The 19,122-nt window shown below is 44.1% G+C and overlaps 1 protein-coding gene across 2 annotated transcripts in view; it reads right to left on the bottom strand.

Annotated features, from left to right (window-relative positions):
* Window positions 1-17,179, bottom strand: part of MLLT1 (MLLT1 super elongation complex subunit) — a 34,859-nt gene extending 17,680 nt beyond the window's left edge. Inside the window, exons 1-4 of one of the 2 annotated variants that reach the window (XM_030466250.1) lie at window positions 16,988-17,179; window positions 13,692-13,872; window positions 10,880-10,962; window positions 1,412-1,555 (exon numbers count right to left, since the gene is read on the bottom strand). In XM_030466250.1, the coding sequence (XP_030322110.1) occupies window positions 1,412-1,555; window positions 10,880-10,962; window positions 13,692-13,872; window positions 16,988-16,999 (420 nt within the window). In that variant the 5' untranslated portion in view covers window positions 17,000-17,179. The remainder of the gene's footprint in view (window positions 1-1,411; window positions 1,556-10,879; window positions 10,963-13,691; window positions 13,873-16,987) is intronic. The other variant, XM_030466251.1, reaches the window with a different exon arrangement.
* Window positions 17,180-19,122: the final 1,943 nt, after the last annotated feature.

Genomic DNA, 19,122 nt, shown 5'->3' with positions numbered 1-19,122 from the left:
CAAGGGTCATAAAAATCTATAGTCTAGGCAGTGCTCAGTTTCAAGGCAACTCAAATATAGAACATTAAAAAACAGCAAAAAAATGAAAGGCAACATGTAATATCCAAGTATTTTCCTCAAAGGGAATGTCAAGATTCTGAGCACAAGTAGGCAATAAAGCTCTGGACAAGAACTGTGTGTTCTGCTGTAAATATTTTTATACTCCAAAAGGGTTGCAAAGTAAATCTGGAGGAATGAGCCAAACTTTATCAATTTAGAAGCTGAATTCACACATTCAGAGAAAAAAAATTAAAAAAGGGATATAATCAGGCCTTATGTCTCTCCTTTGACAAGGTCCTAACACTCAGCACTGAGCTCCATGAACCACTTTCCCTCTTTCTTCCCCTATATTCTGCCAGAATAATCCTGTTGAAAATTTTTCCACTAGTTGGAAGGCATCAAAAGCAATTCCTAGACAAAACACCACAACACAACACAAGGAATACAACTGTGTACTAGGAAAACCCCAGGAAGCAAATGTAGTTCTAGCCACCCTCTGGCTGAAAGAAACACCTTCCATTTGTGTCCATCAAGGAAAAGCACTGGCACACCAAGGAAGATCTGGAGAGCTTGGAATACTTGCTACTCCTGAGACTGACTATCAAAAAACTTCCCCACAACTTCTTTACTTGTTCAGCCTAGAAATATGGGATGGTTTTTATTGGTTGTTTTTTGTTTGGTTTTTTTTTTTTTTTTCTTTTAGAAGAAAATTTTGCCAGCAATTAAGACCATTTTGAATCAAGTCCTTGAGCAGAGGATAGTCACACAGTATTAATAAGTGGGGCTGTCTCAGAATACAGGCATGACATCCCCTGTCTGGTTACAAACTTCATGCACTAGAGCAACCCAAATCTTTCAAAAGTATATCCATTTTTTCCTCCCACACCCCTTTTCACTCTATATTCCAAACATTTTCCTTAATTTTTTATTACCTAAGCAACAAGCAGCTAACCTCAGATTTAGAAGACATTTATTGACCAGGAAACACAAAGCCTTGAGCTCTCCTGTGGCAAAAATGGGTAAGGAATAGACTGGAAGCCTTTCCCTTTTCTATATTGATACAGCCCAGGACATCAGGAAGGTCACAGATAACTGCAGCTGCCTGCTGGACAGAGTGTAACATCCACAGAAGATCTCTGTTTCCAGATAGCTTTTAGTGCTTTGATATTAATGTTCACATTTAAATTGAAAATTAAGTGCCACCAAGCACACCAGCAATGGTTTAGTTCTGCTTCAAGTGCTGCAGTTGTATAACCAGGAATAAAAACTGGCTGGGTCATCCTTTAGATGAAAAACTGCAGCCTGCTGGGCTGCAGCTGAAAAGAAAGCCCAGAATAAAATGAAATCTCTACCCCTCAAGGTCTCCACTTACCCCTCCAGCCTTAATGAGCTTGCGCCTGAATTCCTTGGTGGGGTTGTTGAAAGTCAGTTTCTCACAACGGAGGTGGTTCACAGGTGGATTTCCCTCCAAATTTAAGAAGAGGTCATATGTGAAACAAACCTTTTTTGGCTCCTCCTAAAAACAAGAAAGACTTTGGGAAAGCTGCAGAAGCAAAGGATTCAAAGTCACTCCTCAAAATCCCAAATAAACCACTGAGTAAGTGGTGCAGTCATCAAATTTTTCATCAGGACATCACAAAGCTATAAATTAAACTATTAGGGCCTGCAGTGCCTGAAGTGAACATACTGCTCATCAGAAACTCAGACATGGTTTCTCACTGCAAAAGAAACACCCGGATGAGGATACTGAGAGACAACTGTCTGGTAAAAGCTGCTCAAGTCTTCTGAGGAAAAGAGATTCACAAGCTTGGTCCAGTGGGCTGTTTGATCCTGTCTCCTTGGGGAAGCAACTGTACTAAAAGCATCAATATTAGGGAAAGCACAATCCTTTATCTGGAGAAGGAAAACCCTCTGAACTCAGAGGATCTCTGCGGGTACCAAGAAAAGGTTAAACCCAACAGTAAAAGGCTGACTCGTTTTGTAAAAATCCTTTTCAATATGCATATTGCAGGGCCTGAATGGGAAGAGATCCTGAGCTTTTGAACTTTCCAAGGGCATTTTCACTGAAGAAATGCAGAGTTTGTATGCATGTTGGGGATCATCTGTGCCTCACTGGTTTTGTTCCACCTGCTGCAGCAGCAGCACAGCAAACAGCAGAAGAAAACCCTTCATTTTTTTTCTCCCCCCTCCGAAACTGCAAACACTGCGTGCTACTCCTCTAGCACAAATATTGATAAGACTTTTTTTTCCCCACACACACCACCACCATCTTGTAGTCTGCATTTCAAGATGAAAACTCCCAAAACGTGGCAGAAGAGCCTCTCCTGAGCCACCACAGAGCCCTGCAGTACATTCAGGATTTACATGAATGCTTCCCCCACGCCTCGTTCAGCGCGCACCATCGAGCAGCTGCACAGCAGCCTTTTCCACAATTCCTATCCAGCAGCTCAGATTCCTGGTGCAGTTGCATTGTTGTATGGGAACAGGCACTGCAGGCTCCCAGCCCGAGCCATTAGATTTGCTGAAAATAGGTTGAAGCCTCAAACAGCTTCAGACCACACTGATTCCTGCTGTTTGCTTGGCGTTGGAGAAACCGTTTCTTGTACAAACTCCCCCTCTAATAATAAAAATCATGGTAACCACACCAGGTTTACATCAAAACCAACACCCTGAGCTCATCTGGGAGTCCAGGTTTTTGGTCCTCGCTCCCCAAACAAGGGCAGGCAGACATCTGAGCAGACACAGACAATGGAATTGTCTCCTATGAGCACGCTACAACCACAAGGGTCATCAGACCCTCCTTTGGAAAAGCCCTGAAGAACCCAGGCACACTTGAAAGGGTTCAATGTCTACTAAACAGATGAATAGGAAGAGGAAGAATAATGCTTGCAAAATACACTGCATTGTCATTTTCTTCTTTTGCTACAAACATTTTCATTAACTGAATCATTAGTGAGCTCTGCATGTGTGTGCTTTCGCTGGAGTTCAAACAGCAGCTGTAAAGGGCTCCTCAAAGTCTAATAAACTTAAATGAAGGATGAATAGAAATCCAAACGTGGCCCAAGAAGTGCTTCTAAAATGTTTTTCCTAGTTAATAACAGAATACATTGGTCCTGGACATATTAGCAAAAGCAGGCTTTGGTCAGAAGCTGTTTCACTATCACATTATCACAGCTCTGCTTTGCCTCTTTGCTTCCTGAGGAGGACTAGTGGATTGATTTCCCTTTAATCTCAGCTATCCCATTCTTTACAGAGAAACACCTCCCTCTCCCCCCCCAAATATTTATCATACCTCTGTTGACAAACTTCCACTTTTTGTAAAATTAAGACAGTTTTTCACTGTGATTTTTCTCCAATTTGGAGATCATGACTGCCCTGGGAACTGAGCCCTAGCTAAGTACCTTTATCATTAAAATATCCTTTGTACCATCTGAGGCCATCAGAAGCCCCCTCCCCCCCCAAGTGAACAGTTAAGATTACAGCAGTCCTAAAAGGAGTACAAAAGTCTCAAAGCAAAAAGCTGCAAATAAACATTCTTTCCTTTACTGCCTTCACTGATCAGCTAATGATTACAGCTCAAGACACTCCAAAGCTTAACCCATCCGGTCCCCCCCTTAAAAGCCTCTTCCCTCCAAACAACCATCAAGAGAAAAGGGGAAAAAAAAGAAGGGAGGGGGGGAGAAGAAAAAGCAAGGAAAATCTCTCACAATTGACCTGGACCTACACACCCTCTGCCTTTAAATGGAAAGCCACATGGAATCCACAGAGCCACACTTCAAAGCCTTCCTAAATAACACCTTGGGATCCCCATATCCTGCTGCTTGGAGTAGCAATAGTGTGGGTACTTTCTCACCCTAAGAACTCAGGTCCAGGCACTCTGTTTGCAAACTGCAACACCTCACATGCTCCTGTTTGAGGAGGAACTATTTGAGCAGGTCAAAATTTACTTAAGATTATTCCACCTTCTGATATTAAACCCTTGATGTCAACAAGTAAAACTGAAACAGGCAGAGACTGACTTTCTGTGGACACTTCGTTGCTCTCCAAGACCATCAGCTTTTATTAAAGGCCTTGCTTCCAAAAAAGACTTCAGAAAGGTTCAATACGTCCATTTCTAATTGCTAGACTTTGCATTTATTCAGATTAAAATTAACTTGCCAGTCTGGACAAGAAATTTGGACTGGCATGGGAACTCTCACCTTTAGAACCTCAGTTTCAATCTGCCCCTTAAAACCTCACCATGGCACAGAAGGAAACCAGAAGTGGGTACCACAAACCTAGGGTCAAGCTTCATTTGCAGCCACTGTGTATTTCCCTCCATTCAGAGAATCCCCCTACTCCACTTCCAGACTCCAAAGCTGAGTATTTTACTTTACTTTTATTGTTTTCCAGCTCCTTTCTGCCACTGCACTGCTAGGAACACTGGAGTTGCTTTATTTTTCTTCCCACTTCTGAAGTAATGGGTTAAAGTTCTTTTGGCACTTTTTATAAAAGGAGAAATTTTTCAAACTCTTTTGTTAAAATTTCCTTGTCTTGTTTTGAAGGCAGGGTGTGCCCTTTGCCACTTCACACAAATCAAAAGAATTTCACTGGTAGCGTGCGCATAAAGCTCATAAATCACTTTTAGAAAGCCATAAACCAAAATTATCTACAAAAATCTAGCACACCAAGGAAGCAGGCTCATGGTTATTCAATAACTCTTAACATTTAAACACCACTTCCCTTTTGCCACAGCCCCAGCCTGACAGAGTCATTTATCCCTAACTGGTTCATAACGTCTCAATAAATGAAACCCCTCTCCAGGCTGGTACAACCCGTTTGACAAGTCTTCCACTCTGCTTGGAGACAGGACATTTAAAAGTGAATAGCCCAATATTCATTTTTTTGAAGTAAAAAAAAAAAAAAAACCAACCAAAAAAAACCCACCCCTAACCAACAAACCTTTACATTACATTCAGCTAACAAGTCCTTGAAACACCCTCGTCTTTTCTGAGATTCTATGGAGTTAAGTAGAACAACAGCATTTTGGAACTCTACTCCATTTGAAGGCTTTTATTTGGCTTGAAAATTAGGAATATATATCCACTGCTCAAAGACAAGCATTTAATAACTTATTAGCTCTTACAAATGCAGGCTGTGGTGCTGGCATGCCTAGAAAAGCTCCTGTGTTAACCAGGTTCTGTGTTCTCTTCACCCATGTGTTTTGGCCAAAAAAACTGTCTGCACAAATAGAAGAATAGGTAAGCTCCTCATATGTATTAATTTATTACAGAAAAAGGTAAAAAAAAAATAAAATAAAAGAAGAAGACAGCCTTCAGCAGCAGCAGAATAGGAAGTGCTGCAGGTTGGGTAAAACAACAGAGGACAGACGAGGAAACTGAGAGGAAACTGAGAGGAAACTGAGAGGAAACTGAGAGGAAACTGAGAGGAAACTGAGAGGAAACTGAGAGGAAACTGAGAGGAAACTGAGAGGAAACTGAGAGGAAACTGAGAGGAAACTGAGAGGAAACTGAGAGGAAACTGAGAGGAAACTGAGAGGAAACTGAGAGGAAACTGAGAGGAAACTGAGAGGAAACTGAGAGGAAACTGAGAGGAAACTGAGAGGAAAACGAGAGGAAAACGAGAGGAAAACGAGAGGAAAACGAGAGGAAAACGAGAGGAAAACGAGAGGAAACTGAGAGGAAATGTGAGGAAACTGAGAGGAAACTGAGAGGAAACTGAGAGGAAACTGAGAGGAAACTGAGAGGAAAACGAGAGGAAAACGAGAGGAAAACGAGAGGAAAACGAGAGGAAAACGAGAGGAAAACGAGAGGAAACTGTGAGCAATAAATGCTTGCACTCAAAGGCTGGACAAAATGACATGTTTTACTCCTCCTCTCACAGCTTTCAGCTGAATAAATATGAACAGGCTAAATCTACTCCTCGTTTCCTCAAACCTGTGCAGACCCTGCCCCAATAACGCAGCAATTTAAGTGAAAATCAAAAGCCTCAGTCACACACGGGCTCTTCAGCTTCCTTGGGAGAGTTTCACAAGCAGACACCTTCCTGATGGCTCAGTCCTGGGGCTGATCTCCAATTTCACCCCCCCTGCCATACCTGCACCTAATCTGAAACATAAATACTTTTCCCATCTCCAGGATTTTTCTATGTATTCTATGCATCACACCTACAAACATTGCCCAAGGGGTAGAAAAGATCCATGTTTTTATTTTGAATTTCAGTGGGAAAATCAAAGAGATTTCTCTGCTTGCTTTGCTTATCTCTCTTTCCACTAATAGAAAAAAGCCCAAGTTATACATATCCATCCTGTAACTACTGGCAGCCTTTTATCTCTAGCACAGAAATCAGGAGGTAATATCTTTAAACAGGCACTAATGCAACATTTTACCCATGTTACATTAACACCTTCTGCCTTATAATAGAAAAGAACAAAAGTACACCAGACCTTTAGCTTGCCTTTGTTTTTTTTTTTTTTTTTTTGGAGGGGGGGATGAAGGTTGGAGAGAAATTGATCTAATTTGATTAAGGTGCAAAAAAAGGTAACGGGATGAATACCAAAGTCATAATACCAAAGTCATACCTGTATTTTAGCTTGCTTTTTTTTTTTTTTTTTTTTTTTTTGGGTGGGGGGGATGAGGGTTGGAGACAATTTGATCTAATTTGATTAAAGTGCAAAAAAAGGTAACAGGGGCTGAATACCAAAGTCATACCTGTATTACAGCTGCCAGATTACAACATCAGCCACTGTGGAAGGTGTTATTTGGAGACAACAATGAGGCTACAGAAAAAGCTTTGAGACTGTTGAAATGGAAAGGGTGGGGGGGAAAGAGGGTAGGGAAAGCATGGCAGAAAGACAGCAAAGCATTTGTTGTACCCAGTTTGTATTGATTCCAGCACCAGAAGCCACTAACAGCAGCCCTCATTACAGGAAGGAACACAAAGGATTTAAAAATAAAAATAGCACACTAACATTTTTCAGGCCAACAATCCCAAGTGATCCACTCTCATCAGTCAACTCTGCTTTATCACTCAGCCCCCTGAGCCCCTGCCATTGGGTTTTCAGGTCCAGTTCCAGAAGCAAAAGCTCCAGCAGGTCCCCAACATCAGCTGGGACTGCAGAGACCACTGCAGAGACCACTCTAGGGAGGTACCCAGACTGCCCAGGTTGGAAGCAATATTCAAAATTCACCTTCTGTAAGTCAAATTAGAAGCCTGAGAAAGCACCTGTTCATTGAGGCACTGAATTATAGCCCAGGAAGGACAAACAGATGCCAACAAGGTTTAAGGCTGTTCATAGAGGTTAAGAAGAGGCTCCTGCACCTTTCTGAATTTCCTGACACTTGGAAAGCACCAAAAGCTTCAGTGGAGCCAAGGGCACTGACTCCAAACAGCAGCAGTAACAGTAAGAGAGGACTCCAACACAGAGTTAACAAGGAGTTTTGTGCAAAGTGGCCTAAAAGAAAAGAAGAACCCTGCTGAAAGTCATTAAAAATATTCTTGAGCCATTCTTAGTAAAACTGTTCCTTAACAGTGAATATGCCTGTGTTTCTTTAGCCAAAGCAAAGAGTACACTGGCTCTGACAACCACTATTTATCATCCTGGTAACAAATTAGAAGAGGGAAAGGAAACAGCTAAGAAAGGAGGCTTAAAGGGTGGGAAAAAAAAAAAAAATTCAGCCAACCATGGCAAAGATCAGCCTGCCCAGATCAGCTCACTCCCTCTTTAAAGCCTTTCTCTTCTCACCTTTACAAAGCCAAACATGCATCGATAAACAAATCCCAAAGGCTTTTGCAACTCTTGTTTCAACTGAGAGGACACACTTCACTCAACAAAACCTTGCTAGAATGTGGGGAGCATATGGGCAGAAAGACCCCACCCTGCCCAGCCACCCACCAGGGCCTTTTCTGCCCAACCCCAGAGCCAATCCATGACATCTACTTGAAAAGAGTTATTCAAGGATGAGTCCCAAATGCTGTAATCAATTCAGGGAAATTCAGAACAATATCTGCTCCACACACACCAGCTGATCCCCAGCAGTGTCAACAGGTTTACACAGATCAGAGTGAACATATGGTCTTCAAGTAGTAAAGACTTATTTATTGGGTGCTTTAATGTTACATTCTTGAATGCAGGAAAAAAAAACCTAGGCTGTATCCTAAGCCTTTGCCATTCTTCCTCCTCTTTCCCTATCTAATTTCTTCTATAGCCCAGTCTTTGCTCACCTTTGTCTTTGCATTTCTGCCTTTGCAGTATTTCTCTCTCATATTCAACTCCACTTATTGAAAATAATCATAGCTCTTAGTATTTCAGGAGGGCACTAGAGCCAGGCAGTAGTGGTCAGAGGAGTCAAATTCTTCACATCATCAGGCAGCCTCTAAGCTTCCAGCCATCCTAAGTACCAGGCTTAACTTCCAAATGTGCAGAGAGGGAATGTAAGATTTGATGACATAAGGACCAAAAACTTCTAAGCAGTAAAAGCAAATTTCCAAAGACTTCAGTAAGGCTCACATATTTCTAGTTCATGGCTGAACCTGAGAACACATCTCTGCCCAAATGATGTGCTGGGAGATGGAAGCTATTGCTTTTTCCCTCAATCACTACTTGCCCCAATTTCCTAACAGTGCTGCTATCCAAAACTCCTTAACAAGTCAATTTTTTTTCAATCACCTCAGAAGTGGATGCACTTAAATAGCAGGACAAGGATGAACATTTTGAAGACTGGCAGTTTTGAAAACAAGTCTGCACCTAAAATCTATTTTTTCTCTTTATTTTTTTTCATCTTTTTTCTGAAAAGCAAAATGCCAAAACCAAACTGCCTTCTCCTAAATTAACTGCTCCTTCCATTGTTTCCACCAAGAACAGAGACCACCTATTTCCCTTATTTATAAAAGCCATCCTATCCCTAATGATAGAAAGAACAACTATGCAGTCACGTGCTTCTAGAAACAATGAGAAGTGATGACCCTGGTGGGTGTGAAACCAAGTTATATTCTGAAAAGCTGCCAGTTCTGTACTCTGTGAGGAGCACAAGAATACCAGGGGTGGAAAGAAAGAAAGAAAACACATGAATGGAGATGAGAGTTCAAAGCAAACAAATGCACCTACCAAAAAACCCCCAAGTTACAAAAAAACCCAAAAAAACAAACAAAAAAAACCCCAAACATACAAGAGAGGTAGAAAAGACAGAAACAAACTTGAGGACTTGTGGAAGACAAAGTCATTGGAGGGACCTGTGGGGAAAAGGCATGTGTGAGGAAAGATGTGGTGAAGAAAGGAAGGAAAAATAAAAGGTAAGGGTTGAAAGAAAACATGGTGTACCCATCACAGTTGCTACTGATTGTCCTCACAAGAAATCCAAGTGGAATTCACTTTATTTTTTGTCAGAGATGCAAAGGTAGATTTATACCTGAATTAAGCCAACGTACAGTGCAGATTAAAGGTTTCCTCCATCCAAAACCTCAGAAAAGCCACCAGAAATCAACCCACTTATAAGCTTTTGAGGGTTTTCTTTTGCATTCAAGTCGTAGTTTTCAGTATTTGCTAAAAAAGCTGCTTCTATCAACAACTTTCATTCCTTCTCCTCTTAACTGCCATTTTGCTTCACATCCTTTCTGCTTACCCCACCCACCCAAAAGAAAGTTGTGGGTAAAACATTTCCAGGCTGAGAAGACAAATCTTCTTGTGGTTCAGCCTCCTTATCTGCCTTAGTACTCAGACTCAAAGTGGGCTAAGAGCAGTGTGGCAGGCAAAAAAAAAAAAACAACCCAACCAAACCCAACAACAACAGAAAAAACCCCAAAAACCCAACTAAAACATTAATTATTCACAAATGACACCACCAGTCTGGGGTGAGAAGGAAATGATAGGTATGTTTGTGGGGGCACAAGGGAAAGGATGCTGGGGAGTTAAACTGAATGAGGTTGTTATATGTGGTCTGCTCTCAACAAAATCTGGGGTAATGGCTTGTGCTGAGAGGGCTGGGAGTGAGAGGATGTGTTATAGCAATGTGGCTTAATGGTCAAATTTGATTTTGTCTAGTTTCCCTTTTAGGGATAATAAATAACAATTTTAAAAATGTTCTGCTTAAGCAGAAACCCAGAAAGAGGCAGTATTCATGTTTAAGAAAAACAATTTCACTGAAACTGAGTTAATACGAACACAATTGTTCAAATCTCTGTTTTCATAACCTTCTTCAAGTCATGTAGCATGTGACCTCTGTGGTAAAACTTAAAGCAATAAATCCCAAAGTTTAACTTTCATATACTTGTTGGCAATGAATCTTAAGATTTAAAATATTTAGTGCTTTCTTTTGGGGAAAGTACTGAATCAGAACTACAACATTTTCAACATAGCTGTAAATATCTGACCCATATATGCAAATCTTTGTCTTGGGCCTCTACCAATTTTATACCTGCACAGTTAATTTAATAAGATTGCACATTAAAAATGTTTTTTTAAATATATTGCCAGTCAACACAGTATTTACAAATGTTTATAAAAGCAGCAGTTTATGTTTATTTACTTCCCTATTTGCATAAAATATTTTAAAGTGCTTTAATATTATCCATGCTTGAGAAGTGTGTTGCAAGCAGTACAATCTCTCCTCAGAATCTCTGGGACCATCATTGTCCTGGTATTACCTTTCTATATGATTCCATTTCTGCCAAAAGCTTTCTTTTGAAGTCTGGCAGGAGCTTCCAACTCTAAGTTAAATTCTATTTATTAGACTAATAAAAAACACACACATAAAACAGTCCCATAATTTAGAGTCTTTCTGTCAGGCAGTTTCAGGCTCTGGCACTGCTCAAAACAATTACAAGACCAGAAATCAGATTCTACCTTATTTTTGAAGTGTACTTCAATGGGCATAATGAAGCCTGCGTAGCCAGACTCCTCCACTTTGTAAGGGGGCTCCTTGCACACTGAAAAGAGAACAGACAAATGTTACATTTGAATATAACACAACCTAATCTGAGCCAAAAGGGAGTTGCAAGAGGAGAAATGGGCCTCAGAGGACTCAGGATGCATTTAAAACCATGACTTTTGGGGGGAAATAAAAAAAAAAAACAAAAAAAAATAAGATGGTGCTCATGGGCTTAGTTAAGAATATGGAAATCTGTTCTTAGCTCCTCCCATGGAAAGGAAACATAGAACACTCCACACCAGAGTCTCCAGGAGATTCTTCCCCCCCTTTTGCAGGGAGATACTATTACATTTCTGTGCTGTTCCAAAACAATGCAAGCTGACAGTTAGAGCTCTCTTGGAAAAAAAAAAAAAAATAAAAGGAAGACCCTAAAGGTGGGAATTTGAACAGTAAGGAAAGGTCAAATTTACTTGGGTGCCAATATTTATTAGAACACCACAGGATGTGAGTTGTTGGGGGTTTTGTTTGGTTGGTTTTTGCTTTTTATTCCTTGAAGTGTTGTCCTGTAACTCTCAATTTTCATAACTGAACAGCAGCTGAACTCCAAGCTGCCTCATCCCAGCCTGGTACCAAACCTGAAGGGCAGGTAAGCAGGGCTGTTTGTTTCACACACACAGAAAGGGAGGAAGGTGAAAGAGTTTGCTGCTAAGGTCAGGGTGCTGCCTGCTGCAGGAACAGCAATTACACAAGAAGAAATTAACCTACATGCTTCCTGCCTCAGTTTCCCCATCCTGCTTACCTTCCTATCATCTACCACTGCATTTCAGTCCAGTGACAGATTCTAGGATCATTTCTTTGGCCAAGACACAGCTATACATAAAAGCTGCCAAAAGAAACAGGAGACAAACAGATTTTCCCTCTCTGGAACCGGATGCACTTGCATACACTTTCTGCACTACAATATATATAAATACAGCCAATTAAGTCATTAGAGGAATTCAGTGCAAATCTTTTTACCTTCTCTATAGAATTCCAAGTAGTTAACATGATTAGGAAACAGAACCTCAAAATTAAAAAGCTTTCTTTTAATGTAGATATATTATCCCCAGCTCTAAGCACATCATAAAGGTGTTAGAAAGCAATAAGGAAGATTCACCTGCGAAAGAAAAGAGCATACCTAAAAATAATCACAATCTCTAGACTTGCTTTAACTTGAATTCTATACAAGAACCCTGTAATTTAGGGGAGAAAGCCCAAAACCAAAGAACAGTGCCAATATGGCAGCAGGAATCTTAAGACTATCTGCCAAGCAGCCTTTGTTCCTTTGCAGCTCTAGTGTAACTAATTAAAATTACTCTGCAAGCAATCTGCTAGCAGCCCAAGCCTCTACCTCCACCAGTAGATTCTGCTCCAAGTCAGAGCAAACCATCTGAAGAAATCCTTCAAACAACTCCAGAGATAGCACACATCCACCACACCATTTATGCACAACCCATACACACTTTGGTTAAAAGCAAGCTGGCATGGCAAGCTTAGGAAAGGATGCAAACCCCAGAGATTGGGGGGGGAAAAAAAATAAAAATGGAAGTCTCTTTAAAGGTAGATGATAAGGCAACCAAGCAAAGAGCCTGCACTACCCTAACACAGTTGTTTGTAAGAAAGTAATTACACCAGATGACAAGAATTGTAGCACAGCAGATTGTAACTTTTACTCTCTAAATTAGCTTTCAGCTCAGTATTGCTCTTGCTTATCATACATCAGTTTTACTACATCAGTTTGAAGGAGGTATTATTGACATACAGACTGGATTCACATCCTTATGAGCTCCCAGTTACTTTCCACTGTGGGCTCTCACAAATAACACACATAGGAGGTAGTCCTAAGACATCCTGCGTGACCAGCAAAGAAGTATTTCAAAGAATGCACATTACAAAGTCATTTACAGCAGTGCTCTTAGGCAGCCTGCATTCCTGGTAACACAACATAACAATAACACTGCAGAGGCAGTTACACAACCTTAAGCAGCTCTCAGCCTTTTGCTGCTGCTGAAAAGGGCAATTCCTGCTCCTCCACCTCAACCCTCAGCTCCTGCTGCCCAGTGCCAAGAATATGGTTCATGTAGCTGCACAGTCAGAAGGAGCAAAGAACCAGCAGGAGAAAAGAACAGATCCAGCAGAAAACAACACTACAATTTGTATACTCTCCCCAACCTGGCTGACTGCACAGTGCTTGTGCACACTGGAACACACAGCCAGTGGCAAAGAGACCACAACCCATTTGGCATCATTTCTGCTGGCTTAAAATACTACCTGAACTGGTGCCTGAGGCTAGAAATGGCAAGAATCCTTATGGCAACTTAATGACCGTTGCAAAAGCCTCCATTCTCAGTCTGTATCCCAGCCCAGTATTTGAGCATCTCTCACCAATCACATGCTTCCAGCTTTTGTTGGTGAATACTGACAAATCAAAGCCATCTTTCCCAGTTTGTAACATGAATTATCTTCTGCTGACACAGTGCCCTCAGAACCTGCGTGTCCTAGCGCTTAAATAAGAGGAGAAAGCATCTCACCTCCAGCCCTTTCATCAGAACAAAGGTCCCACTCTCCCTGACCTTCCTCAAGCAAAGATGGTAAAGGTTAAAGCTGAAGTGCCTGCAATGTACATTTTGCTCCTCTTTAACAGGGATATTTTACAGAAAAATGACAGCTTGAGACAACCTCCACTCGCACACTGCTCCTTCACACAGGGAAGACCTAATAAAGCACCTTTAAAAAACCCACACTCACCTCGTTTGGGCTTTGGGAAGCTCTCATGCAGCCTGAAGACCACCCTTTCCACAAAATGCTGAATGTCACACTGCTCTGGGCCTCGGACAAACACCATCCAGTCATGAGTGAACCCCTCTGTGGTGGGCTTCTTCCTCAGTTGGGCTCGATGCCCCAGCTCCAGTTTGACTTGAACTGTGCACTGTTTTAGGGTAGAGGGGAGACAATCAGCAGAATGAAACAGCTCATGTGTTATGCAGAAAGCTGAACCCCACAGGCAGAAGGCACTCGAGCACCACAGGGGAGGGAAACAACAGCCTCTACAGAGAGATTACTCTGATTCTGAAAACTACAGTGTTGTAGACAGAAAGGGTACCATAAAAATAGCTCCCAGCACCATTTCCTACCCATTTTCTTCTTACTATTAGCACTGCGGAGAAAACAGCTTTAGAAGAGGGATAGGTTTATCTGCCTCACTTATCAAGCAAATTGTCAGCAAAGCCCTCATTGCAGAATCCTTATTTCTAGAAAGCAGAGACAGAACTTGGTGTTTGCAGCTTACAAAATTCACACCACTGACAGAAAACTAATCTGAAACCAGGAAAACTTAAACCACGAATTGCTGGCTTTTGCTGTTCTCTGGAATATGTAATCCATTAGAATACAGCTATGATGCTCCTTGTATCTTTTTAAAGGTTTTTTTATTAATGCACTTCCAAAGACCAAGCCTAACACTGACCATGCCCACACAATACCCAGCTCTAAAATGACCTCATTCTGATTTGCACTCCCAACCCCTACTCTAATCATAGAATAACAGAGAAGGTGTCTTCAGTGTCTCACTCAAAGCACAAAAATCCCATTAGATGTCTTAAAACCCAGATTAAATGAATTGTGAAGATCCACATATTATTGCAGACTTCACAGCCAGGAGAAAATAAATGAATTGAACAGATGTAACAGAGGAAAGGCAGAGGTGCTGCAGACAAGTTAAAGCAAGCAAATCTTGGGGCAAGATCTGGGGACTAACACCCAAGGTATCTGACTGCTTACTAATTTTGTGCATGTACCTTGTACAAACTCAACCAGTAGCACTGTGATCTTGAACAACCCAACAAAACCCAGCAACTGGAAACTTAGGCATTAAAAAAAAAAATAAAAAAAGGAGGGGGGGCAGTTTTTAGTCCTTACCCCCTTCTTCACCTAAGACTTGAAAAATAAAATAAGTGTCTTGTTCTTTCTGGCAGCTCTCAATCACCATCAGGAGAGGCAGCATTATTTGTCATCACCTGAACTACAGGTGGACACAGCCCCAGACTGAGGGCACAGTGTCAGACAACAACCATGGGAAGAACAAGCTTCCCCACATCTAAGCAAATATTTAGGGAAAGTATTATCCTTGTTCTTCCCCTGAGGAACTTCAACAAGGAGCACAACCACAGTTAATGCTCAAAAAATATTTCACACATCCAACCTGACTGTTTGTGGAAAGGAGATTTCCAGAGCATGGTTAATACTTCTGAAAACACATAAGGCACTCCAGCTCAGGATTCTTTTCTTTGTAAAAAGATCACACAGGAGGTCTACAGAATACCAGGCATCAAAGCTCGACCTCCCAAATTGCAGACCAGTTCTAATTTCAACTATAAGCCTTAGCACACTATTCCAGAAAATTATCTTGATAGCAAAATGCCTTCAGCTGCCATCCAACACATCAATTCCAAGACTCAGGGACAAACCAGCTAATTAATTGCTTCACCTGTTTTACTACAGCATTTCTTTAGGTTACCTTTCTCTGCAAGTTCTCTTGGCAGGCCTTTTTTTTTTTTTTTTTTTTCTTTCCTTTCTGCTCTTTAGGGCTTATCTACACTGGCTCCATCTCACTCCTGCACTACAAATGAAGGTACACAGCAGCCTGTTCTTTCATGTTGCATTCAGGCATAAGAAAAAAGGCAAGGTGTGTTTCACTCCAAGCACAGCAACCTCCCCTACGGTATGAGGGCATTATGTGGAGGCCTAAATCCTAAACCCACATCGGAGGGAGCTTGCAGGCCTGGCTTTATCTGGGATACTTCCCACAGCGTTCACACAAGCATTCCCATCACCCCAGCCAGGCTGTTCTGCAGCTTCAGGTTATCGATTCCATAATTACCCTTTAAATTGTGCTACTGTTGCCAGTTAGTACCCATCTCCAGAGAAGTGCAAATGACTGTCAGGCTACAGGATTTGCTTTTCTAGTGGAAACGGCTGAGAAATTTTAGCTGAGGAACAGATGGGTCTATGTGGAAGAGAGCAAAATTAAACAGAAGAGAGAACTGTTTAACTGAGAGTGAAAGTTGTACTTGCTGCACTCCTCACATACCGCTCCAATTAACAATCGCTATGAATTAAGCCAGAAGTTGAAACATTTGAAAATACAACCTCCCAACATAACAAACACCCAAAGTTGCTCCACTAAAAATGGAGAGATTTCTCTTTTTTTTTTTTCTTTTCTTTTTTTTTTTTTCCTTCTCTCTCCTAAGCGTGTCTCTCAACAAAGGGAAAATCAGGATCCTATTCAAACAATTTGTAATAATACAAAGGAGTCCGCTTTTCAACTTCTCAATAAACATTCTGAAGGCTGCTCGGGTTTTTTTTTTGTTTGATGTGCTAATTGCCTGAAAGCCAGAACCAGTTCCCAGTCGCTCTCCTTTGGGCTGATTATTCAGGGGATAGCGGGGCTCACCTCCTGAACCTCAGCCTCGCAGGGAACCTGTTCCCAGCTCCCACACAAAAGGCCCCAGAGCTCAGGATCACCTCAGGTAAAGTTCCAGCATCCATCCCCGCCCGCAGCCCGCAGCCCCCCCCCCCCTCCCCGGGATGCTACCTGAGGGCTTCCCCCTCCCCTCCCGCACCGGGAACGACTCTCCCGGTGCCATTAACCCTTTGCAAGACGGCTGAGGGGGGCAGGAACGCCGACACCTCCCTTCTCGGTAAGAAACTCAGGGTAGGAATTTGCGGGAAACGCTGCGGCTGCTGCTGCTGCTGCCACCCCCCGCCGCGGGCGAGGCTGCAGCGTGGCCGCCTATGAAGGGGCGAGGGCTGAGCCCCCCGCCCACACACAAATAAAATAAAATAAAAGGGATGTGGGGAGGTGTCCCTTCCCAAAGGGAAGGCGATGCTCCCCAAAACCTCCAGCATAGGGGTGGGGACCACCCAGTGACACCTCCCCACGCGTGCCCCCCACGCGGGAAAAGGGGAAGAGGGAGGAGGAAGGGGGGGCGGTTCCGGGGGGGCCCCAACCCCCGTGGTGGGGCGGGCGCAGCCGCTCCCCTCACCTGATTGTCCATGGTTGGGCGCAGCGCCGCGGGCCCCGCTCGGTCCCGGTTTCGCTGGGCGGTGGGCGGCCCGGGGGGGGGGGGGGGTGGTTGTGGTGGTGGTGTCGGTGTTTCTTCCCCCCCCCTCTCTCTCTTTTTCCCCTCCTTCTGGGAGCGAAGCCGCTCTCCGTCCGTCTGTCCCCCCCCACCCCCCTCCCCTCCGCCTCGGCCGGCGCCTCCTCGGTCGCGGCCCCTCACGGCCCCGCCGCCGCCGCTCTCCTCATTGTGTGTCACTCACAGGCAGCAGCCCCGCCACCCCCCCCCCTCCCCGGCGCCCGCCCCGCGGAACCGGAAAGCGACGCCAGCAGAGAGGCACCCGCCCCCCGCCAATAGCGGCGCCGCAGCACGCCCGGAGGCGGGGCTTCCTCCACAGACCCGCCGGGATTCCCCGCCTCCCCCTGACGGGCAGCGGATACGCCCAATCGGCGGCGGGCGGGCTGCAGAAGGGGCGGGGTTAGGGGTGGGACCTGCGCTCTGTCTAGCGGGGAGTGGGAGGCGGGGCGGGCGGTGGGCGGGAGCGGGGCCTCCCTCACCCCCACACTCCCGTGGAGTGGCGGGGTTGGGGCTCGCCCTCTGTTCCCAGGTGCTTTCCCTGGAAACGTCACCGGCTCCGCAGCACAGCGGGCACCGGGACCAAACGCTTGGGCCTTGTTGTACATCCTGGCAGCGCTAACTCGCCCCTTTTCCCTCCCTGGGCCCACGCGTCCCCGCCGCTGGCGGCAGCCGCTTTCACCCGTTTGTTCATTTCGTACACAAATGAGCTGAGAACAAGGGAAAGCACAGCTCCCCGCACAGCGGCCACGGCGGGCCGGAATGGCCGGGCAGGGCTGCACCGGGGCTGGGGAGGGAGCTGGCGGCACTGCTCGCTCTCAGTCCTTGTTCTCATTCAGCCTCCTTTCTCCTTTCCCTCCGTCTCATTTTTACCCTCCCTCTCCTTCCTTTTCCCTTGATGGCCACCCCTTCCCCTCTTTATCCCTGCTTTCTCCTGTTTTTCTCCTCCCTTGTTCTTCACACTCATTTTCCCCCTTCATCTCCCCCATTTCCTTTCAGCCGCCCTCTGCCTCCCTCATTTTCTTTCTCTCATTTTCCCCTTAATCTCCTACAGTTTCTCTCAGTTTCAATTTCCCCCTTCGGTCTCTTTGCTTTTTCCCGCAGTCACTCTCATTTTCCCCCTCAGCCTTCCTCATTTTGTCCTTTAGTCTCTCGCATTTTCTCACATTTTCCTCTCGGTCTCCCTTATTTTCTCTCATTTTCCCTCAGTCTCATTTTCCCTCTCAGTCTCAATTTCCCCCCTCAGTCTCCCTCATTCTTCACTCTCCCACATTTTCTCACATTTCCCCTTCTGTCCCTCGGTTTTTTTTCCCTTCACTTTCCCTCATTTTTTCCTCTCATTTCTCCTCTTTCTCCCTCCCTCTCCCTTCTTCCCGCCTTTCCCCTCTCCTCCCCGGGCTGGCGAGCCGCCTGCCCGCCCCAGCCTTGCCTCGATGGAGGCCGCCGGGGGTGTTCGGGGCAGGGGGAACAAAATCTCCGTTTCTGCTCTTGTAGCGGGAGGGATTTGCAATGCAAATGGAGCCGGGGATTCCTTCAGTGCAGGGGTGGTTATCAGCCTCGGGCTCAGCTGGGGACGAGCCCGGAGGTCACTGCCAGGGCTGCTTCGGAGCCGCCCGCCCTGCAAATGCGGTTTGTTGTGTTTTTGGGTTTTTTTTCCCCCCCCCTTCGGCTGACTCCGAGCGTGGCATTTGCATCTGAAAAGTGGGTTAAAGTGGGGTTTATTTACTTTTTTTTTTTTCCCTTAGGGTTCTAAATGACAAGTTGCGAGCTCGATTTTGTGAGCCTTAAATGAACGAAACAAGCGCGATTTGTGCCTGTGTCTGAGCAATGTTTTTTTTCTTGTTTTAAAAGCAAGGCAGAATTTTATTTTTTTTCTTTTCCTGGTGCAACTTTCTTGTTTGAAATACTTTGTTGATCTCTGCAAGGCAGCAGAAAAACCTCGTGTTAGCCAATCCCGCTGTGTTGTTGCTAACTGATAGCCACAGGCAAGGATTAATCGGTTCCCCAATCATTCTAAAGAGCCAGTTTACCTCATCAACCTGATA

The sequence above is a fragment of the Calypte anna genome, chromosome 28 (genome assembly GCF_003957555.1).
Source record: "Calypte anna isolate BGI_N300 chromosome 28, bCalAnn1_v1.p, whole genome shotgun sequence".
NCBI lineage: Eukaryota > Metazoa > Chordata > Aves > Apodiformes > Trochilidae > Calypte > Calypte anna.
The sequence above is the reverse complement of the archived record's forward strand: the minus strand, read 5'-3'. Positions and strand labels throughout refer to the sequence as shown.